The 24,231-nt window shown below is 47.0% G+C and overlaps 1 protein-coding gene across 1 annotated transcript; it reads right to left on the bottom strand.

Moving 5' to 3' along the window:
- Positions 1–3,339: 3,339 nt before the first annotated feature.
- On the bottom strand, positions 3,340–23,662 carry LOC106586942 (uncharacterized protein KIAA2012 homolog). The gene is made up of 11 exons (XM_045707455.1): positions 23,547–23,662; positions 19,914–20,096; positions 19,207–19,347; positions 13,875–14,020; positions 12,942–13,023; positions 12,560–12,857; positions 11,499–11,670; positions 7,487–7,574; positions 6,048–6,216; positions 3,917–4,097; positions 3,340–3,558 (listed from the first exon to the last, which is right to left on the bottom strand). Exons 2-11 carry the CDS (start codon positions 20,050–20,052, stop codon positions 3,340–3,342), a joined length of 1,635 nt encoding a protein of 544 aa, XP_045563411.1. The 5' UTR covers positions 20,053–20,096; positions 23,547–23,662.
- Positions 23,663–24,231: the final 569 nt, after the last annotated feature.

Below are 24,231 nucleotides of genomic sequence, written 5' to 3'. Positions count from 1 at the left end.
GTAGTAATCTGAAGGAATATGTAGTAATCTGTAGTAATCTGAAGGAATATGTGGTGAAACAACAATGGGCCAGGAAGAAGAGGATCATGAGAGGGAGTGCAAAATACTGTTTTTCAGCACTCTGGATGCCGTACTGGGAGAAAGGTCAGCACGGTTTAACCAACCAAACAGCCAACAGCTTGTCGAAGCCCACGCCAGTTTCAGTTACAGACTGAAATCGCCCGATCTGGAGAAATGAAAAATGGACCATACGTTACGCAGAGCATTTTGGATAAATACCCCGGGCCTCTAACAGCTACGCCTACTGTGATGATGATGGCGTTGAAGTTGGGATTAACATTTTGAAGCATCCACGGCAATTTATAAGCACAGACGGAGCATGTTGCACAGGAGGAAATCACAGCTGATTCAACTGGTATTTGAGAGGGATTTTATAAGCAAATTCCGTGTGGAGTGGAAGGACAGAGGAGGGTCAACACAGCATCAAGGAGGCTGGCAACTCTTTTGAATCTGGGTAAGAACAGGCAGCCTGGCTGGCCTTGTGTTATTTTGCTAGCTGCCATCTTTTTTTTATCTGGTAGATATGTTTGGTTTATAATATAATCTGATTGGTTTTAAATGTTGTTTTATCTGGTAGAAGAGGTGCTTTGCATTGCATCGATGAAGGGTGGTCGCAGACCTTGACCAATGGTTGAGTAAACGACGTAGCTATAGTGTTGCCGTTAACAACTCGTTGCTATGGAATACACATTTCCCGGGTTATCATACGAAGTTTAGTGCAGCGCTCTTGTGGGAAGCTGCGTCCAAGCTGCATTGTACGTGATTGTTTGCGTTCCGCGATTGTAAATGCATTGTATTGGCACGGAGAAGTGTTATTACGATAATTAGCATCTGTTTTGCATCGCATTGATGGGTATTGTGCATGTAGCTGTGTGGCATTGTCAATCATTTGAAGAAAATCTGTGGAGGGGAGCTGAAGGTTCGAGTTGCCAAACGTCAGCCTCGAATCCTCAATGATTTGGAGAAGATCTGCAAAGAGGAGTGGGACAAAATCCCTCCTGAGATGTGTGCAAACCTGGTGGCCAACTACAAGAAACGTCTGACCTCTGTGATTGGCAACAAGGGTTTTGCCACCAAGGACTAAGTCATGTTTTGCAGAGGGGGTCAAATACTTATTTCCCTCATTAAAATGCAAATCAATTTATAACATTTTTGACATGCGTTTTCTGGATTTTTTTTCTTCTGGAAAACCAGCCCCGTCACGGACACCGATGTCTTGCTCCCAGACAAACTAAACAACTTCTTTGTTCGCTTGGAGGACAACACAGTGCCACTGACACGGCCCGCTACCAAAACCTGCGGGCTCCCTTCACTGCAGCCAACGTGAGTAAAACATTTAAACGTGTTAACCCTCGCAAGGCTGCCGGGCCAGACGGCATCCCCGGCCGCGTCCTCAGAGCATGCGCAGACCAGCTGGCTGGTGTGTTTACGGACATATTCAATCAATCCTTATCCCAGTCTGCTGTTCCCACATGCTTCAAGAGGGCCACCATTGTTCCTGTACCCAAGAAAGCTAAGGTAACTGAGCTAAATGACTATCGCCCCGTAGCACTCACTTCTGTCATCATGAAGTGCTTTGAGAGTCTAGTCAAGGATCATATCACCTCCACCCTACCTGACACCCTAGAGCCACTCCAATTTACTTACCGCCCCAATAGGTCCACAGACGACGCAATCGCAACCACACTGCACACTGCCCTAACCATCTGGACAAGAGGAATACCAATGTAAGAATGCTGTTAATCGACTACAGCTCAGCATTTAACACCATAGTACCCTCAACTCGTCATTAAGCTCGAGACCCTGGGTCTCAACCCCGCCCTGTGTAACTGGGTCCTGGACTTCCTGACGGGCCGCCCCCAGGTGGTGAGGGTAGGAAACAACATCTCCACTTCGCTGATCCTCAACACAGGGGTCCCACAAGGGTGCGTTCTCAGCCCCATCCTGTACTCCCTGTTCACCCATGACTGCGTGGCCATGCACGCCTCCAACTCAATCATCAAGTTTGCAGACGACACTACAGTAGTAGGCTTGATTACCAACAGAGACGAGACGGCCTACAGGGAGGAGGTGAGGGCCCTCGGAGTGTGGTGTCAGGAAAATAACCTCACACTCAATGTCAACAAAACAAAGGAGATGATCGTGGACTTCAGGAAACAGCAGATGGAGCATCCCCCCTATCCACATCGACGGGACAGTAGTGGAGAAGGTGGAAAGTTTAAAGTTCCTCGGCGTACACATCACGGACAAACTGAAATGGTCCACCCACACAGACAGCGTGGTGAAGAAGGTACAGCAGCGCCTCTTCAACCTCAGGAGGCTGAAGAAATTCGGCTTGTCACCAAAAACACTTTTACAGATGCACAATCGAGAGCATCCTGTTGGGCTGTATCACCGCCTGGTACGGCAACTGCACCGCCCACAACCGTAAGTCTCTCCAGAGGGTAGTGAGGTCTGCACAACACATCACCGGGGGCAAACTACCTGCCCTCCAGGACACCTACACCACCCGATGTCACAGGAAGGCCAAAAAGATCATCAAGGACAACAACCACCCGAGCCACTGCCTGTTCACCCCGCTATCATCCAGAAGGCGAGGTCAGTACAGGTGCATCAAAGCTGGGACCGAGAGACTGAAAAACAGCTTCTATCTCAAGGCCATCAGACTGTTAAAACAGCCATCACTAGCACAGAGAGGCTGCTGGCCTACATACAGACTCAACTCTCTAGCCACTTTAATAATGGGAAAATTGATGTAATAAATGTATCACTAGCCACTTTATATAATGTTTACATACCCTACATTACTCATCTCATATGTATATACTGTACTCTATACCATCTACTGCATCTTGCCATCCTGATGTAATGTATCACTAGCCACCTTAAACAATGCTGCTTTATATGTTTTCATACCCTACATTACTCATCTCATATGTATATACTGTACTCTATACCATCTACTGCATCTTGCCTATGCCGTTCGGCCATCACTCATTCATATATTTATATGTTCATATTCTTATTCATTCCTTTACACTTGTGTGTATAAGGTAGATGTTGTGAAATTGTTAGGTTAGATTACTTGTTAGATATTACTGCACGGTCGGAACTAGAAGCACAAGCATTTCGCTACACTCGCATTAACATCTGCTAACCATGTGTTATGTGACAAATAAAATTTGATTTGATTTGAATACAGTTGTTCCACATTTGAGGTAATTCATATAATATCCACTAGAGGGCGGTGCCCCATCCCAGCCCATAACAGGAAGTTAGTTAGACACCCAACCTGAGTTCCTCAGCTCTCTGATTCTGCTCCTCTTCCAGCTCCAGCCTCATGCGCTCCTCTCTCTCCTCCCGCTCCTGCTGCCTCCTCCTCTCCTCCTCTCTCTCCTTCCTCTTCCTCTCCACCTCTAGTCGGCGACGCTCTGCCTTCTCAACCAACACATTCTTCTGTTGCTCCGTACGGGCTGCTGCTTCTCCTCTGTTCTTGTCCTTTATTACCCCAAATAAAACAGATCATGGATAATGTAGTGAATTCAAGGGTAGCGCCAACCAGGACTCAAACCCGGGTCCCTGCAACCATCAGTCCAACAACTTAACCAGTTACGCCCAGAGGTCGTGAACTTCTGTACGAAGTCGCTAGGTGTTGGCACTGAGGTCACTAGTATTTCAAAATAACATTGGGTAAAAGCAATCCTGAGAAGGTTTGTCCGAAGTGACGTCAGGTTCCCTACATAGTGCACTACTTCTGACTAGAGCCCTTTGACCCTAGGGGCCCTAGTCAATAGTAGTGCACTATATAGTGAATGAGGGGTCATTTCCCCATGCATACTATGTCCTCCATACTCACAGTACTGATGCTGGTGTCAGATATGACCAGATTTAACGGTTGGGTTTCCGCTGCCACGACAACCGAGGAGGATGACAGTTGGTCACGAGAGGACCGTCGTTGTCCGGACGGTAAAACCTCGTCCTCACAGGAGGTCGATCTGTGTGATCTCTGACCTGACTGCCCATTGGATGAGGAGCTCCTGAAGACAAAAGGGAATTCAGAAACTCTTGGAAGACAGTGGAAGTGTTTACAGAGCTGTGATTGGATAAAACCAACCCATCTGTTTACAGAGCTGTGATTGGATAAAAACCAAACCACCTGTTTACAGAGCTGTGATTGGATAAAACCAACCCACCTGTTTACAGAGCTCTGATTGGATAAAAACCAACCCACCTGTTTACAGAGCTGTGATTGGATAAAAACCAACCCATCTGTTTACAGAGCTCTGATTGGATAAAAACCAACCCACCTGTTTACAGAGCTGTGATTGGATAAAAACCAACCCACCTGTTTACAGAGCTGTGATTGGATAAAACCAACCCACCTGTTTACAGAGCTGTGATTGGATAAAACCAACCCAACTGTTTACAGAGCTGTGATTGGATAAAACCAACCCATCTGTTTACAGAGCTGTGATTGGATAAAAACCAACCCATCTGTTTACAGAGCTGTGATTGGATAAAAACCAACCCATCTGTTTACAGAGCTGTGATTGGATAAAACCAACCCACCTGTTTACAGAGCTGTGATTGGATAAAACCAACCCACCTGTTTACAGAGCTGTGATTGGATAAAACCAACCCAACTGTTTACAGAGCTGTGATTGGATAAAAACCAACCCACCTGTTTACAGAGCTGTGATTGGATAAAAACCAACCCACCTGTTTACAGAGCTGTGATTGGATAAAACCAACCCACCTGTTTACAGAGCTGTGATTGGATAAAACCAACCCACCTGTTTACAGAGCTGTGATTGGATAAAACCAACCCACCTGTTTACAGAGCTGTGATTGGATAAAACCAACCCATGTTTACAGAGCTGTGATTGGATAAAAACCAACCCATCTGTTTACAGAGCTGTGATTGGATAAAACCAACCCACCTGTTTACAGAGCTGTGATTGGATAAAATCAACCCATCTGTTTACAGAGCTGTGATTGGATAAAAACCAACCCACCTGTTTACAGAGCTGTGATTGGATAAAAACCAACCCATCTTTTTACAGAGCTGTGATTGGATATAAACCAAACCACCTGTTTACAGAGCTGTGATTGGATAAAAACCAAACCACCTGTTTACAGAGCTGTGATTGGATAAAAACCAACCCACCTGTTTACAGAGCTGTGATTGGATAAAAACCAACCCACCTGTTTACAGAGCTGTGATTGGATAAAAACCAACCCACCTGTTTACAGAGCTGTGATTGGATAAAAACCAACCCACCTGTTTACAGAGCTGTGATTGGATAAACCAACCCACCTGTTTACAGAGCTGTGATTGGATAAAAACCAACCCATCTGTTTACAGAGCTGTGATTGGATAAAACCAACCCACCTGTTTACAGAGCTGTGATTGGATAAAATCAACCCATCTGTTTACAGAGCTGTGATTGGATAAAAACCAACCCACCTGTTTACAGAGCTGTGATTGGATAAAACCAACCCATCTTTTTACAGAGCTGTGATTGGATAAAAACCAACCCACCTGTTTACAGAGCTGTGATTGGTTAAAACCAACCCATATGCATACAGAGCTGTGATTGGATAAAACCAACCCATATGCATACAGAGCTGTGATTGGATAAAACCAACCCATCTGTTTACAGAGCTGTGATTGGATAAAACCAACCCACCTGTTTACAGAGCTGTGATTGGATAAAACCAACCCACCTGTTTACAGAGCTGTGATTGGATAAAACCAACCCACCTGTTTACAGAGCTGTGATTGGATAAAACCAACCCATGTTTACAGAGCTGTGATTGGATAAAAACCAACCCACCTGTTTACAGAGCTGTGATTGGATAAAATCAACCCATCTGTTTACAGAGCTGTGATTGGATAAAACCAACCCACCTGTTTACAGAGCTGTGATTGGATAAAAACCAACCCACCTGTTTACAGAGCTGTGATTGGATAAAAACCAACCCACCTGTTTACAGAGCTGTGATTGGATCTAGGGGATTGGAGGTGTTCTTCTTCATGTGTGTTTAGCGCAGCGCTACGCTCCTCAGTGTCCTTCTTCACGTCTCCACCAGGACCCAACGCAGATGGAGACGTCTCAGACTCGTTGGTCTTGTTCGTCTTCTCTTTAGGTTTTCCTATAAGACAGGGAGGGAATCAGAGGAGATGGGTCTCAGACACCATGCATGCATCCCAAATGGCACCCTATTCCCTATATAGTGCACTACTATAGACCAGGGCCCTATGGCACCCTATTCCCTATATAGTGCACTACTATAGACCAGGGCCCTATTCCCTATATAGTGCACTACTATAGACCAGAGCCCTATTCCCTATATAGTGCACTACTATAGACCAGAGCCCTATTCCCTATATAGTGCACTAATATAGACCAGAGCCCTATTCCCTATATAGTGCACTACTTTAGACCAGGGCCCTATCCCCTATGTAGTGCACTACTTTAGACCAGAGCCCTATTCCCTATATAGTGCACTACTTTAGACCAGAGCCCTATTCCCTATATAGTGGCACTACTTTAGACCAGAGCCCTATTCCCTATATAGTGCACTACTTTAGACCAGAGCCCTATCCCCTATGTAGTGCACTACTATAGACCAGAGCCCTATTCCCTATGTAGTGCACTACTATAGACCAGAGCCCTATTCCCTATGTAGTGCACTACTATAGACCAGAGCCCTATTCCCTATGTAGTGCACTACTATAGACCAGAGCCCTATTCCCTATATAGTGCACTACTATAGACCAGAGCCCTATTCCCTATGTAGTGCACTACTATAGACCAGAGCCCTATTCCCTATGTAGTGCACTACTATAGACCAGAGCCCTATTCCCTATATAGGGCACTACTATAGACCAGGGCCCTATTCCCTATGTAGTGCACTACTATAGACCAGAGCCCTATTCCCTATATAGTGCACTACTATAGACCAGAGCCCTATTCCCTATATAGGGCACTACTATAGACCAGGGCCCTATTCCCTATGTAGTGCACTACTTTAGACCAGAGCCCTATTCCCTATATAGTGCACTACTTTAGACCAGAGCCCTATTCCCTATGTAGTGCACTACTATAGACCAGAGCCCTATTCCCTATATAGTGCACTACTATAGACCAGAGCCCTATTCCCTATGTAGTGCACTACTATAGACCAGAGCCCTATTCCCTATATAGTGTACTACTATAGACCAGAGCCCTATTCCCTATATAGTGCACTACTATAGACCAGAGCCCTATTCCCTATATAGTGCACTACTATAGACCAGAGCCCTATTCCCTATGTAGTGCACTACTATAGACCAGAGCCCTATTCCCTATATATAGTGCACTACTTTAGACCAGGGCCTATAGGGAATAGGGTGCATTTGGGATGTGATTCAGGTCCTGACCTTTGACCCGGGCCTTCTTCTTCTTCCCCGCCTCCTTGGAGAAGACTTCCTGGTTCTGCTCTTGTCCTTCAATCACTTTTCTCTTTGTCTGGAAAACAGGAAATGACATCAATGAATCTCCACCTCGGTTTCTATTAAACTACAGTATTATGTGATGGATACAGACCAGGGGGGGTTATTAAACTACAGTATTATGTGTTGGATACAGACCAGGGGGGGTTATTAAACTACAGTATTATGTGATGGATACAGACCAGGGGGGGTTATTAAACTACAGTATTATGTGATGGATACAGACCAGGGGGGGTTATTAAACTACAGTATTATGTGATGGATACAGACCAGGGGGGGTTATTAAACTACAGTATTATGTGTTGGATACAGACCAGGGGGGGTTTATTAAACTACAGTATTATGTGTTGGATACAGACCAGGGGGGGTATTAAACTACAGTATTATGTGTTGGATACAGACCAGGGGGGTTATTAAACTACAGTATTATGTGTTGGATACAGACCAGGGGGGGTTATTAAACTACAGTATTATGTGTTGGATACAGACCAGGGGGGGTTTATTAAACTACAGTATTATGTGTTGGATACAGACCAGGGGGGGTTATTAAACTACAGTATTATGTGTTGGATACAGACCAGGGGGGTTTATTAAACTACAGTATTATGTGTTGGATACAGACCAGGGGGGTTATTAAACTACAGTATTATGTGTTGGATACAGACCAGGGGGGTTATTAAACTACAGTATTATGTGTTGGATACAGACCAGGGGGGGTTTATTAAACTACAGTATTATGTGTTGGATATAGACCAGGGGGGGTTATTAAACTACAGTATTATGTGATGGATACAGACCAGGGGGGGTTATTAAACTACAGTATTATGTGTTGGATACAGACCAGGGGGGGGTTATTAAACTACAGTATTATGTGATGGATACAGACCAGGGGGGGTTATTAAACTACAGTATTATGTGTTGGATACAGACCAGGGGGGGTTATTAAACTACAGTATTATGTGTTGGATACAGACCAGGGGGGGTTTATTAAACTACAGTATTATGTGTTGGATACAGACCAGGGGGGGTTATTAAACTACAGTATTATGTGTTGGATACAGACCAGGGGGGGTTTATTAAACTACAGTATTATGTGTTGGATACAGACCAGGGGGGTTATTAAACTACAGTATTATGTGTTGGATACAGACCAGGGGGGTTATTAAACTACAGTATTATGTGTTGGATACAGACCAGGGGGGTTTATTAAACTACAGTATTATGTGTTGGATATAGACCAGGGGGGGTTATTAAACTACAGTATTATGTGATGGATACAGACCAGGGGGGGTTATTAAACTACAGTATTATGTGTTGGATACAGACCAGGGGGGGTTATTAAACTACAGTATTATGTGATGGATACAGACCAGGGGGGTTATTAAACTACAGTATTATGTGTTGGATACAGACCAGGGGGGGTTATTAAACTACAGTATTATGTGTTGGATACAGACCAGGGGGGGTTATTAAACTACAGTATTATGTGTTGGATACAGACCAGGGGGGTTATTAAACTACAGTATTATGTGTTGGATACAGACCAGGGGGGGTATTAAACTACAGTATTATGTGTTGGATACAGACCAGGGGGGTTATTAAACTACAGTATTATGTGATGGATACAGACCAGGGGGGTTATTAAACTACAGTATTATGTGATGGATACAGACCAGGGGGGGTATTAAACTACAGTATTATGTGATGGATACAGACCAGGGGGGGTTATTAAACTACAGTATTATGTGTTGGATACAGACCAGGGGGTTTATTCAACTACAGTATTATGTGATGGATACAGACCAGGGGGTTTATTCAACTACAGTATTATGTGTTGGATACATTAAGGACAGAGTCCCAAGTGGTACCCTATTGCCTATATAGTGCACTAGGGCCCATAGGGCTCTGGTCAATAGGAGTGCACTATGTAGGGAATAGGGTGTCACTTGGGACAACACTGGGTTCCCACAAGGGTGCGTTCTCAGCCCTCTCCTGTACTCCCTGTTCACCCATGACTGCGTGGCCATGCACGCCTCCAACTCAGTCATCAAGTTTGCAGACGACACTACAGTGGTAGGCTTGATTACCAACAGGGACCAGACGGCCTACAGGGAGGAGGTGAGGGGCCCTGGTGGAGAGACGGCCTACAGGGAGGAGGTGAGGGCCCAGGGAGTGTGGTGTCAGGAAAATAACCTCTCACTCAACGTCAACAAAACAAAGGAGATGATCGTGGACTTCAGGAAACAGCAGAGGGAGCACCCCCCTATCCACATCGACGGGACAGCAGTGGAGAAGGTGGAAAGCTTTAAGTTCCTCGGCGTACATGTCACTGACAAACTGAAATGGACCACCCACACAGACAGCGTGGTGAAGAAGGCGCAGCAGCACCTCTACAACCTCAGGAGGCTGAAGAAATTCGACTTGTCACCAAAAACACTCACAAACTTCTACAGATGCACAATCGAGAGCATCCTGTCAGGCTGTATCACCGCCTGGTACGGCAGCTGCTCCACCCACAACCGCAGTGCTCTCCAGAGGGTAGTGAGGTCTACACAACGCATCACCGGGGGCAAACTACCTGCCCCCCAGGACACCTACACCACCCGATGTCACAGGAAGGCCAAAAAGATCATCAAGGACAACAACCACCCGAGCCGCTGCCTGTTCACCCCGCTATCATCCAGAAGGTGAGGTCAGTACAGGTGCATCAAAGCTGGGACAGAGAAACTGAAAAACAGCTTCTATCTCCAGGCCATCAGACTGTTAAAACAGCCATCACTAGCACAGAGAGGCTGCTGCCAACATACAGACTCGGAATCATTGGCCACTTTAATAAATGGATCACTAGTCACTTTAATAATGTTTACATATCTTGTATTACTCATCTCATATATATATACTGTATTCTAGTCTACTGTATCTTAGTCTATGTATTACTCATCTCATATGTATATACTGTATTCTATTCTACTGTATTACTCATCTCATATGTATATACTGTACTCTATTCTACTGTATTACTCATCTCATATGTATATACTGTACTCTATTCTACTGTATTACTCATCTCATATGTATCTACTGTATTCTATTCTACTGTATTACTCATCTCATATGTATATACTGTATTCTATTCTACTGTATTACTCATCTCATATGTATCTACTGTATTCTATTCTACTGTATTACTCATCTCATATGTATATACTGTACTCTATTCTACTGTATTACTCATCTCATATGTATATGCTGTATTTTATACCATCTACTGCATCTTAGCCTATGCCGCTTTGCTCATCCATATATTTATATGTAAATATTCTTATTTCATTTCTTTACTTAGATCTGTGTGTATTAGGTATTTGTTGTGAAATTGTTAGATATTACTGCATGGTCGGAGCTAGAAACACAAGCATTTCGCTACACTCTCATTAACATCTGCTAACCATGTGTATTTATTTATTTATTTATTATACCTTTATTTAACTAGGCAAGTCAGTTAAGAACAAATTCTTATTTACGTGTATGTGACCGATAAAATCAAATCAAATGTATTTATATAGCCCTTCGTACATCAGCTGATATTCTCAAAGTGCTGTACAGAAACCCAGCCTAAAACCCCCCAAACAGCAAGCAATGCAGGTGTAGAAGCACGGTGGCTAGGAAAAACTCCCTAGGAAAAACTCCCTAGAAAGGCCAAAACCTAGAGAGGAACCAGGCTATGAGGGGTGGCTAGGAAAAACTCCCTAGAAAGGCCAAAACCTAGAGAGGAACCAGGCTATGAGGGGTGGCTAGGAAAAACTCCCTAGAAAGGCAAGAACCTAGGAAGAAACCTAGAGAGGAACCAGGCTAATGAGGGGTGGCCAGTCCTCTTCTGGCTGTGCCGGGTGGAGATTATAACAGAACATGGTCAAAATTAGATTTGAACACCATAACGTACCATTTTCTGTAGAGTGGGAGAGTCCTGTGATTCCACCTCTTTATTCAATGTGTCCTTCTTCTTCTTCTCTCTGATGGTTTGTTCACCTGTTTCCTGTGTCTGTCCCTCCACCTGCTGTGGATTCTGTTCATCTACTGTCACGTTTGTTTTCTTAGAATGGCCTCTTTTCCTGCTAAAAAGAGAGAAGAGGCAGGATTTAAAGGTAACGATCGATAAAGACGGAGATATTAGAGGCAGGAACTGAAGAGACGGGAGGATGAGGGAGATGACAGAGGGAGGGAGAGAGATGGGGTGGACAGGGGAGGGAGGCTGAGGGAGGGAGAGAGAAGGAGAGACAGGGAGGGAGGCTGAGGGAGGGAGAGAGCAGGAGAGACAGGGAGGGAGGCTGAGGGAGGGAGAGAGAAGGAGAGACAGGGAGGGAGGCTGAGGGAGGGAGAGATGGAGAGACTGAGGGAGGGAGAGAGATGGGGTGAACAGGGGAGGGAGGCTGAGGGAGGGAGAGAGAAGGAGAGATGGGGTGGACAGGGGAGGGAGGCTGAGGGAGGGAGAGAGAAGGAGAGACTGAGGGAGGGAGAGAGATGGGGTGGACAGGGGAGGGAGGCTGAGGGAGGGAGAGAAGGAGAGACTGAGGGAGGGAGAGAGATGGGGTGGACAGGGGAGGGAGGCTGAGGGAGGGAGAGAGAGGGAGAGATGGGGTGGACAGGGGAGGGAGACTGAGGGAGGGAGAGAGAAGGAGAGACTGAGGGAGGGAGAGAGCGGGTGGACAGGGGAGGGGGAGAGAGTGGGAGAGGAAGGGGGGTATGAGGGAGGAGAGACTGAAAAAAAGCAATTAGACAGGATATGAATGAGGACTAGAAGAACCCTGTACACTGTGACCTTTGACCTATACCTGCTACTCAGGACCCTTTCAACCTGCAGCCCAGATAGTAGATCTGAGATAGTAGGGACAGGACTCGATTAAGGTCTGTCTGAGTCCCAAATGGGTCCTATGAGTCCTGGTCACTAGCAGTACACTATGTAGGGTGTAGGAAGCCATGTGGGATACAGTCTTTTTCACTCACCCACTGGGTGTAAGTGGTCCCTCTGAGCGATTGGGATTTTTCTTCTGAGAGAGGGCCCGTTCTGTAGAGAGACCTGTGGGGATTGGCTGTGAAGGTTTGTGGGGGTTGATGTTTTGGGTCTCTTCTTCTTCTTCTTCTGTGGTAGGTAAGGAGGATACCCCACTCGTCTGTGGACCTGTCTGATCCAGATCCTGCCTCCTCTTCCTTGTCGTAGACTTCTCCTCAGCTTCCTCCCTCCTCACCTCCTTTCCTTCCCGTGTCGCCTTCCCTTCCTCCTGTCTTGGAATCTCCACTGGTGCTACAAGCAGAGGGTGTATAGTTCAGGTCCTTGCAGATCCGGATACTGGCCCAACAGCCGCCCCGGTTTTTGTTTTGTTTTTACCTGTCCTGCTGCGGAGGTTGTAGCTCAGAGCAGCCATCATGTCTTTATGTCGTCCTCCGGGTCTCTGAGCGTCTGGGTGCAGCTGGCCAGGGGAGAGACACACTACAGCGTTAGACGAGACTACAACAGGCGGTAGATCAGACTGGATCAGACTAGATCAGACTAGATCAGACTAGGTCAGACTAGATCAGACTAGATCAGACTGGATCAGACTAGATCAGACTAAATCAGACTAAGTGCATTAGACCAGACTAAGTGCGTTAGATCAGACTAAATCAGACTAAGTGCATTAGACCAGACTAAGTGCGTTAGATCAGACTAGACCAGACTAAGTGCATTAGATCAGACTAAATGCAGTAGATCAGACTAAGTGCAGTAGATCAGACTAAATGCAGTAGATCAGACTAAGTGCAGTAGATCAGACTAAGTGCAGTAGATCAGACTAAATGCAGTAGATCAGACTAAATGCAGTAGATCAGACTAAGTGCAGTAGATCAGACTAAATGCAGTAGATCAGACTAAATGCAGTAGATCAGACTAAATGCAGTAGATCAGACTAAATGCAGTAGATCAGACTAAATGCAGTAGATCAGACTAAGTGCATTAGATCAGACTAAATGCAGTAGATCAGACTAAGTGCAGTAGATCAGACTAAATGCAGTAGATCAGACTAAGTGCAGTAGATCAGACTAAATGCAGTAGATCAGACTAAATGCAGTAGATCAGACTAAATGCAGTAGATCAGACTAAGTGCATTAGATCAGACTAGACCAGACTAGACCAGACTAAGTGCATTAGATCAGACTAAATGCATTAGATCAGACTAAGTGTAGTTGATCCGACTAAGTGTAGTAGATCAGACTAAGTGTAGTAGATCAGACTAAGTGTAGTAGATCAGACTAAGTGTAGTATAGTAAATGTAATGCTGCTCACCTGTTTCCGTGTAGTTCTGTTCCTGGGAGATTCAGGTTCCTGTCTCTGTTCACCAGACACGACCGTTTGTCCATCAGATCCCACCTCTTGGACTAATTCACATTCGTCCATGTTGGTTTGGGGTCTTTCAGGATTACTGGCTTCCCCTGGAACAAGAATGAAAAAAGGCGATCAGATATATAACTGATCCACTTTTATATAAGCTGCGGGTACGTAATGAAACCGAATCAAAACAGCCACTACATACCCAGCCATCACCTGCGTTTTGAGACATGACGATGGCTGGGTATTCCCGATTCAAAACTGTGACCAGCATTTCCATGTAGATAGAGAATACTGTAAACTCCATAAAGAACTTCCAATCACATGGCTCTCTGAGACATTTCCATGTCGTGTTTCCTCTCGAGTATGTCTCAACAGGTTCTAGGTAGACTCCTAGGTTCTAGGTAGACTCATAGGTTCTAGGTAGACTCCTAGGTTCTAGGTATACTCCTAGGTTCTGGGTAGACTTCTAGGTAGACTCCTAGGTTCTAGGTAGACTCCTAGGTTCTAGGTAGACTCCTAGGTTCTAGGTAGATTCCTAGGTTCTAGGTAGACTCCTAGGTTCTAGGTAGACTCCTAGGTTCTAGGTAGACTCCTAGGTAGACTCCTAGGTTCTAGGTAGACTCCTAGGTTCTAGGTAGACTCCTAGGTTCTAGGTAGACTCCTAGGTAGACTCCTAGGTAGACTCCTAGGTTCTAGGTAGACTCCTAGGTTCTGGGTAGACTACTAGGTTCTAGGTAGACTCCTAGGTTCTAGGTAGACTCCTAGGTAGACTCCTAGGTTATAGGTAGACTCCTAGGTTCTAGGTAGACTCCTAGGTTCTAGGTAGACTCCTAGGTAGACTCCTAGGTTCTAGGTAGACTCCTAGGTTCTAGGTAGACTCCTAGGTTCTAGGTAGACTCCTAGGTAGACTCATAGGTTCTAGGTAGACTCCTATGTTCCAGGTATACTCCTAGGTTCTGGGTAGACTTCTAGGTAGACTCCTAGGTTCTAGGTAGACTCCTAGGTTCTAGGTAGACTCCTAGGTTCTAGGTAGACTCCTAGGTTCTAGGTATACTCCTAGGTCCTGGGTAGACTCCTAGGTAGACTCCTAGGTTCTAGGTATACTCCTAGGTTCTGGGTAGACTTCTAGGTAGACTCCTAGGTTCTAGGTAGACTCCTAGGTAGACTCCTAGGTTCTAGGTATCCTCCTAGGTTCTAGGCAGACTCCTAGGTTATGGGTAGACTCCTAGGTTCTAGGCAGACTCCTAGGTTATGGGTAGACTCATAGGTTCTAGGTAGACTCCTAGGTTCTAGGTAGACTCCTAGGTTCTAGGTAGACTCCTAGGTAGACTCCTAGGTTCTAGGTAGACTCCTAGGTTCTAGGTAGACTCCTAGGTTCTAGGTAGACTCCTAGGTAGACTCCTAGGTTATAGGTAGATTCCTAGGTTCTAGGTAGACTCCTAGGTTCTAGGTAGACTCCTAGGTAGACTCCTAGGTTCTAGGTAGACTCCTAGGTTCTAGGTAGACTCCTAGGTTCTAGGTAGACTCCTAGGTAGACTCCTAGGTTCTAGGTAGATTCCTAGGTTCTAGGTAGACTCCTAGGTTCTGGGTAGACTCCTAGGTTCTAGGTAGACTCCTCCTAGGTTCTAGGTAGACTCCTCCTAGGTTCTAGGTAGACTCCTAGGTTCTAGGTAGACTCCTCCTAGGTTCTAGGTAGACTCCTCCTAGGTTCTAGGTAGACTCCTAGGTTCTAGGTAGACTCCTAGTTTCTAGGTAGACTCCTAGGTTCTGGGTAGACTCCTAGTTTCTAGGTAGACTCCTAGGTAGACTCCTAGGTTCTAGGTAGACTCCTCCTAGTTTCTAGGTAGACTCCTAGGTTCTAGGTAGACTCCTAGTTTCTAGGTAGACTCCTAGGTAGACTCCTAGGTTCTAGGTAGATTCCTAGGTTCTAGGTAGACTCCTAGGTTCTAGGTAGATTCCTAGGTTCTAGGTAGACTCCTAGGTTCTAGGTAGACTCCTAGGTTCTAGGTAGCGTACCAGGCACCGAAGGGGTTTAGTCCTGTCAGCACCGGCCACAAACACTAAAACCATCAGCTTCTCCTAAACCGTATCGTGATTGGGGGAGAGAGAGATCCATGACACTTTGGCTCACTCACCTCCTTGACCTCACTGTGAGCCTGACCGATTCCTAACCCTTGACCCTTGACCCACAGAGCAGACCCAACAACACACCACAACAACACCTAGACAGTCAAACCATCAACCCACTACACTAAGGGCAGAGTCATTTAACCCACTACACTAAGGGCAGGTAACCCACTACACTAAGGGCAGAGTCCTTCAACCCACTACACTAAGGGCAGGTAACCCACTACACTAAGGGCAGGTAACCCACTACACTAAGGGCAGGTAACCCACTACACTAAGGGCAGGTAACCCACTACACTAAGGGCAGGTAACCCACTACGCTAAGGACAGGTAACCCACTACAATAAGGGCAGGTAACCCACTACACTAAGGGCTGGTAACCCACTACACTAAGGGCAGGTAACCCACTACACTAAGGGCAGGTAACCCACTACACTAAGGACAGGTAACCCACTACACTAAGGGCAGGTAACCCACTACATTAAGGACAGAGTCATTCAACCCACTATACTAAGGGCAGGTAACCCACTACACTAAGGGCAGGTAACCCACTACACTAAGGGCAGGTAACCCACTACACTAAGGACAGGTAACCCACTACACTAAGGGCAGAGCCATTTAACCCCCTACACTAAGGGCAGGTAACCCACTACAATAAGGGCAGGTAACCCACTACACTAAGGACAGAGCCATTCAACCCACTACACTAAGGGCAGGTAACCCACTACACTAAGGGCAGGTAACCCACTACACTAAGGACAGGTAACCCACTACACTAAGGGCAGGTAACCCACTACACTAAGGACAGGTAACCCACTACACTAAGGGAAGGTAACCCACTACACTAAGGGCAGGTAACCCACTACACTAAGGGCAGGTAACCCACTACACTAAGGGCAGGTAACCCACTACACTAAGGGCAGAGTCATTTAACCCACTACACTAAGGGTAGGTAACCCACTACACTAAGAGCACGTAACCCACTACACTAAGGGCAGGTAACCCACTACACTAAGGGCAGGTAACCCACTACACTAAGGACAGGTAACCCACTACACTAAGGACAGGTAACCCACTACACTAAGGACAGGTAACCCACTACACTAAGGGCAGGTAACCCACTACACTAAGGACAGGTAACCCACTACACTAAGGGCAGGTAACCCACTACACTAAGGGCAGGTAACCCACTACACTAAGGGCAGGTAACCCACTACACTAAGGGAAGGTAACCCACTACACTAAGGGCAGGTAACCCACTACACTAAGGGCAGGTAACCCACTACACTAAGGACAGGTAACCCACTACACTAAGGACAGGTAACCCACTACACTAAGGGCAGGTAACCCACTACACTAAGGGCAGAGCCATTCTAGGTCAGTTTAACTTGGAAGACAACGCTTAGACAGGAGGAATCAAACTGTCCAATCGGGATAGAGAACCACTGGCAGCGAGAAATCCCCCCAATGGGAGAACCCGTCTGTATTGTGATCTGTCGCTCAATAGGAAGGTTAACAGGTATCACAAGGTGTGTATCCAGTGGAGGCTGGTGAGGGGAGGACGGCTCATAGTAATGGCTGGAATGGAGTCAATGGAACGGCATCAAACACGTCAACGACTTGGTTTTCCATGTGTCCCGTTATTATGAGCCGTCCTCCCCTCACCAGCCTCCACTGGATGTATCCCAAACCACCAACTTGCTCGAAGGGACCCTCCGTTGTCAAGTGTTGCTGATAAAACTCAGAGGGTGACTTCCAGAGAGTGGTAAAAGGTCTTCACTAACCATATCATGTTCGGGACAGACTAGAATGATGCAATTCATGTTACGCTTTTAAATAATAAAATGAGAAATTCAGATTCAAAAAAATCCACCATGTAGTTTTACAAGATATATACAGTGGCTTGCGAAAGTATTCACCCCCCCCCCACCTTCACATTTTTCCTATTTTGTAGCCTTACAACCCGGAATTAAAATGTATTTTTTTGTGGGTTTGTATCATTTGATATAAACTGAAAACGTGAGCGTGCATAATTATTCACCCCCTCCAAAGCCAATACTTTGTAGAGCCACCTTTTGCAGAAATTACAGCTGCACGTCTCTTGGGGTATGTCTCTATAAACTTGGCACATCTAGCCACTGGGATTTTTGCCCATTCTTCAAGGCAAAACTGCTCCAGCTCCTTCAAGTTGGATGGGTTCCTGCTGGTGTACAGCAATCTTTAAGTCATACCACAGATTCTCAATTGGATTGAGGTCTGGGCTTCGACTAGGCCATTCCAAGACATTTAAATGTTTCCCCTTAAACCACTCGAGTGTTGCTTTAGCAGTATGCTTAGTGTCATTGTCCTGCTGGAAGGCGAACCTCCGTCCCAGTCTCAAATCTCTGGAAGACTGAAACAGGTTTCCCTCAATAATTTCCCTGTATTTAGCACCATCCATCATTCCTTGAATTCTGACTAGTCTCCCAGTCCCTGCCGGTGGGAAAAACATCCCCACAGCATGATGCTGCCACCACCATGCTTCACTGCGGGGATGGTGTTCTCGGGGTGATGAGAGGTGTTGGGTTTGCGCCAGACATAGCGTTTTCCTTGATGGCCAAAAAGCTACATTTTTGTCTCATCTGACCAGAGTACGTTCTTCCATATCTTTGGGGAGTTTCCCACATGCCTTTTGGCGAACACCAAACGTGTTTGCTTATTTTTTTCTTTAAGATTTTTTTTCTGGCCACTCTTCCATAAAGCCCAGCTCTGTGGAGTGTACAGCTTAGTGGTGCTATGGACAGATACTCCAATCTCCGCTGTGGAGCTTTGCAGCTCCTTCAGGGATATTTTTTTCAGGGATAGGGGTTAGGGTTAAGGTTAGGGTTAGGGGTTAGGGTTAGGGGTTAGGGTTAAGGTTAGGGTTAGGGTTAGGGGTTAGGGTTAAGGTTAGGGTTAAGGTTAGGGTTAGGGTTAGGGGTTAGGGTTAGGGGGTTAGGGGTTAGGGTTAGGGGTTAGGGTTAGGGTTAGGTACTGACCTGTGGCTGTAGGCTCTGTTTGAATCAGTAGGACCCAGGGTTAGGGTTAGGGGTTAGGGTTAGGGGTTAGGGTTAGGGTTCTCTCTGTCATTGACCTGATGACCCCAGTGTCCATGAAATAGTTAATAAACCCACATACATACCATGGTCTCTTGTGACCTGGTCTTCAGGCTGGTCCTCAGTGGCAGACATATTATTAGGGTCCCAAGGGGACATCTGTATAACCTCACCATCAGGACCCAAGATCAAGGTGCCCAGGGATCTGCCTGTCTGCTGCTGCAACTCTGAAAAACACACAGAGGCTGCGTCTGAAATGGCACCCTATTCACTATATTGTGCAGTAATTTGGACCAGAATAGGGTGCCAATGGGCCCTGGTCAAAAGTACTGCACTATACAGGGAATAGGGTGCCATAGGGCCCTGGTCAAAAGTAGTGTACTATGAATGGAATAGGGTGCCAATGGGCCCTGGTCAAAAAGTACTGCACTATCAGGGAATAGGGTGCCAATGGGCCCTGGTCAAAAGTAGTGGACTATATAGGGAATAGGGTGGCATAGGGCCCTGGTCAAAAGTAGTGCACTATATAGGGAATAGGGTGCCAATGGGCCCTGGTCAAAAAGTAGTGCACTATATAGGGAATAGGGTGCCAATGGGCCTGGTCAAAAAGTAGTGCACTATATAGGGAATAGGGTGCCATAGGGCCCTGGTTTAAAGTAGTGCACTATATAGGGAATAGTCTGCCATTTGGAACACATTAAAACGTTGGTTTACCTATCTGAGCATCTAGAACGGTCTTATCAACATACCAGACATCTACTGAACACAGAGTCCTATGATGTGGGCCGCTTACCTCTGAGCTCCAGGGGCAGGCTGCCTCTGACCATGGCTCTCCCAGGATCAGAGGGGTCCCCGGGGATATGGACATCAGATCTGTCTTTGTAGATGGCCATGGAGCTCTGTTTGCCTGGGCCTCTCAGCCGACCAGCCATGGGGGCAGCCAGGGGGGCAAAAACAGCCAGGGGGACAGCAGCCTCTGGAGGAGGAATGGAAAATATTAGAATACTGAAAGAAAGATGAATACTTGGTATCGAGCAACAGAGCAGAGCCCTATACTACGTAGCTGGTACCACAGAGCCCTATACAACGTAGCTGGTACCACAGAGCCCTATACTACGTAGCTGGTACCACAGAACAGAGCCCTATACTACGTAGCTGGTACCACAGAGCCCTATAGTACGTAGCTGGTACCAGAAAGCTCTATACTACATAGCTGGTACCACAGAACAGAGCCCTATAGTACGTAGCTGGTACCACAGAACAGAGCCCTATACTACGTAGCTGGTACCACAGAACAGAGCCCTATACTACGTAGCTGGTACCACAGAGCCCTATAGTACGTAGCTGGTACCAGAAAGCTCTATACTACATAGCTGGTACCACAGAGCCCTATAGTACGTAGCTGGTACCACAGAGCCCTATACTACGTAGCTGGTACCACAGAACAGAGCCCTATACTACGTAGCTGGTACCACAGAGCCCTATACTACGTAGCTGGTACCACAGAGCCCTATACTACGTAGCTGGTAGCACAGAACAGAGCCCTATACTACGTAGCTGGTACCACAGAACAGAGCCCTATACTACGTAGCTGGTACCACAGAGCCCTATACTACGTAGCTGGTACCACAGAACAGAGCCCTATACTACGTAGCTGGTACCACAGAAGGAGGCAGGTAGCCTAGTGGTTAGAGAGGCAGGTAGCCTAGTGGTTAGAGGAGGCAGGTAGCCTAGTGGTTAGAGGGGCAGGTAGCCTAGTGGTTAGAGGGGCAGGTAGTCTAGTGGTTAGAGAGGCAGGTAGCCTAGTGGTTAGAGGAGGCAGGTAGCCTAGTGGTTAGAGGAGGCAGGTAGCCTAGTGGTTAGAGTGTAGGGGGGGCAGGTAGCCTAGTGGTTAGAGGGGCAGGTAGCCTAGTGGTTAGAGGGGCAGGTAGCCTACTGGTTAGAGGGGCAGGTAGCCTAGTGGTTAGAGAGGCAGGTAGCCTAGTGGTTAGAGAGGCGGGTAGCCTAGTGGTTAGAGAGGCAGGTAGCCTAGTGGTTAGAGAGGCGGGTAGCCTAGTGGTTAGAGGGGCGGGTAGCCTAGTGGTTAGAGAGGCGGGTAGCCTAGTGGTTAGAGAGGCGGGTAGCCTAGTGGTTAGAGAGGCAGGTAGCCTAGTGGTTAGAGAGGCAGGTAGCCTAGTGGTTAGAGGGGCAGGTAGCCTAGTGGTTAGAGGGACAGGTAGCCTAGTGGTTAGAGGGGCAGGTAGCCTAGTGGTTAGAGGAGGCAGGTAGCCTAGTGGTTAGAGAGGCAGGTAGCCTAGTGGTTAGAGAGGCAGGTAGCCTAGTGGTTAGAGGGGCAGGTAGCCTAGTGGTTAGAGGAGGCAGGTAGCCTAGTTGTTAGAGGGGCATGTAGCCTAGTGGTTAGAGAGGCAGGTAGCCTAGTGGTTAGAGGGGCAGGTAGCCTAGTGGTTAGAGAGGCAGGTAGCCTAGTGGTTAGAGAGGCAGGTAGCCTAGTGGTTAGAGAGGCAGGTAGCCTAGTGGTTAAAGAGGCAGGTAGCCTAGTGGTTAGAGAGGCAGGTCGCCTAGTGGTTAGAGGAGGCAGGTAGCCTAGTGGTTAGAGGAGGCAGGTAGCCTAGTGGTTAGAGGAGGCAGGTAGCCTAGTGGTTAGAGGAGGCAGGTAGCCTAGTGGTTAGAGGAGGCAGGTAGCCTAGTGGTTAGAGGAGGCAGGTAGCCTAGTGGTTAGAGGAGGCAGGTAGCCTAGTGGTTAGAGGAGGCAGGTAGCCTAGTGGTTAGAGGGACAGGTAGCCTAGTGGTTAGAGGAGGCAGGTAGCCTAGTGGTTAGAGGAGGCAGGTAGCCTAGTGGTTAGAGGAGGCAGGTAGCCTAGTGGTTAGAGGAGGCAGGTAGCCTAGTGGTTAGAGGAGGCATGTAGCCAAATGGTTAGAGAGGCAGGTAGCCTAGTGGTTAGAGGAGGCAGGTAGCCTTGTGGTTAGAGGGGCAGGTAGCCTAGTGGTTAGAGGGGCAGGTAGCCTAGTGGTCAGAGAGGCAGGTAGCCTAGTAGTTAGAGGAGGCAGGTAGCCTAGTGGTTAGAGAGGCAGGTAGCCTAGTGGTTAGAGGAGGCAGGTAGGCTAGTGGTTAGAGGAGGCAGGTAGCCTAGTGGTTAGAGGAGGCAGGTAGCCTAGTGGTTAGAGGAGGCAGGTAGCCTAGTGGTTAGAGGAGGCAGGTAGCCTAGTGGTTAGAGGAGGCAGGTAGCCTAGTGGTTAGAGGAGGCAGGTAGCCTAGTGGTTAGAGGGGCAGGTAGCCTAGTGGTTAGAGGGGCAGGTAGCCTAGTGGTTAGAGGAGGCAGGTAGCCTAGTGGTTAGAGGAGGCAGGTAGCCTAGTGGTTAGAGGAGGCAGGTAGCCTAGTGGTTAGAGGGGCAGGTAGCCTAGTGGTTAGAGGGGCAGGTAGCCTAGTGGTTAGAGGAGGCAGGTAGCCTAGTGGTTAGAGGAGGTAGGTAGCCTAGTGGTTAGAGGAGGCAGGTAGCCTAGTGGTTAGAGGAGGCAGGTAGCCTAGTGGTTAGAGGGGGCAGGTAGCCTAGTGGTTAGAGGGGCAGAGAGTCTAGTGGTTAGAGGGGCAGGTAGCCTAGTGGTTAGAGGAGGCAGGTAGCCTAGTGGTTAGAGGAGGCAGGTAGCCTAGTGGTTAGAGAGGAGGCAGGTAGCCTAGTGGTTAGAGAGGAGGCAGGTAGCCTAGTGGTTAGAGGAGGCAGGTAGCCTAGTGGTTAGAGGGGCAGGTAGCCTAGTGGTTAGAGGGGAGGCAGGTAGCCTAGTGGTTAGAGGGGCAGGTAGCCTAGTGGTTAGAGGGGCAGGTAGCCTAGTGGTTAGAGGGGCAGAAACATCCATTCTATTACGACATGAACGATTGTCGCTTTGAAAGATCCATTCTAACCAAGAGAGAGAGAGAGAGAGAGAGACACACACACACTCTGTAGTGTCTTCTCAGCTGACCCCCACTCCCCTTTTGTGTAACAAGCCGCCATGCCGGTTTAGCCCACTAGGGCGCATTCTTATATCATTTCCTTGTAACCATATCTGTTTGATTATGGATTTCTGTTGAATTATTTAGTTTAGTAAATAAATGATTTTAAGACAATTGATGTATGGATGACTCATAGTGAAGACTGGGTTCGTGCAGATAACCAACAATTTACGACGTTTGGAATGAGACTAACGTGAGGTAAATAACACATCATTAATGAGGAGACAAATCGATCAGATATTATAATATCTGAAAGATATATTAGGGAAATTATAACTTTGTAATCTGAATATTTTCCTTGGTGCCCCGACTTTCTAGTTAATTACAGTTAAACGATTAATCAGTTTAATCGCGTAATAATAATTACAGGGAGTTATTTGATAAACATGTCTTCAAGTTAATGATGGCCAAAGACACGACATTAGTGATCAGAATACCTTCCCCAGGCTGTAATAGGGAGAGACCGTTCTGCTCAGGCCCGGTCTGCTTAGAGCCTTTCTCAGGGAGACCTCGTCCTCCTCCTCGTCCTCCTCCTCCTCCTCGTCCTCCTCCTCCTCCTCCTCCTCCTCCTCCTCCTCCTCCTCCCTCCTCCTCCTCCTCCTCCTCCTCCTCCTCCTCCTCCTCCTCCTCCTCCTCCTCCTCCTCCTCCTCGTCCTCCTCCTCCTCCTCCTCCTCCTCCTCCTCCTCCTCCTCCTCCTCCTCCTCCTCCTCCTCCTCCTTCTCCTTCCCATCTTCTAGTGCTCTCTCTTTTGTGTCCCATCTCTCCACAGTTAGGCTCCCATCTCTCCTCCACTGATGGCTTGTAGTGGACACCAACTGAGAGACACAGAAGAGACCCGACAAGACAACAGGATGAAGATCGTTAGTGGAAAAGAAAATGTGTGTTTTAATGACTTACCTGGTTAAATAATACAAATCAATAAGAATATCCAAGGAGGTATTAGTCAGCATGTCAAATATTAAAATACACAGAGAAAATAAAGGGCTCATGGGGCGGCAGGGTAGCCTAGTGGTTAGAGCGTTGGACTTGTAACCCGAAAGGTTGCAAGATCAAATCCCCGAGCTGACAAGGTAAAAATCTGTCGTTCTGCCCCCTGAACAAGGCAGTTTAACCCACTGTTC

Source organism: Salmo salar, chromosome ssa25 (genome assembly GCF_905237065.1).
Source record: "Salmo salar chromosome ssa25, Ssal_v3.1, whole genome shotgun sequence".
NCBI lineage: Eukaryota > Metazoa > Chordata > Actinopteri > Salmoniformes > Salmonidae > Salmo > Salmo salar.
The sequence above is the reverse complement of the archived record's forward strand: the minus strand, read 5'-3'. Positions and strand labels throughout refer to the sequence as shown.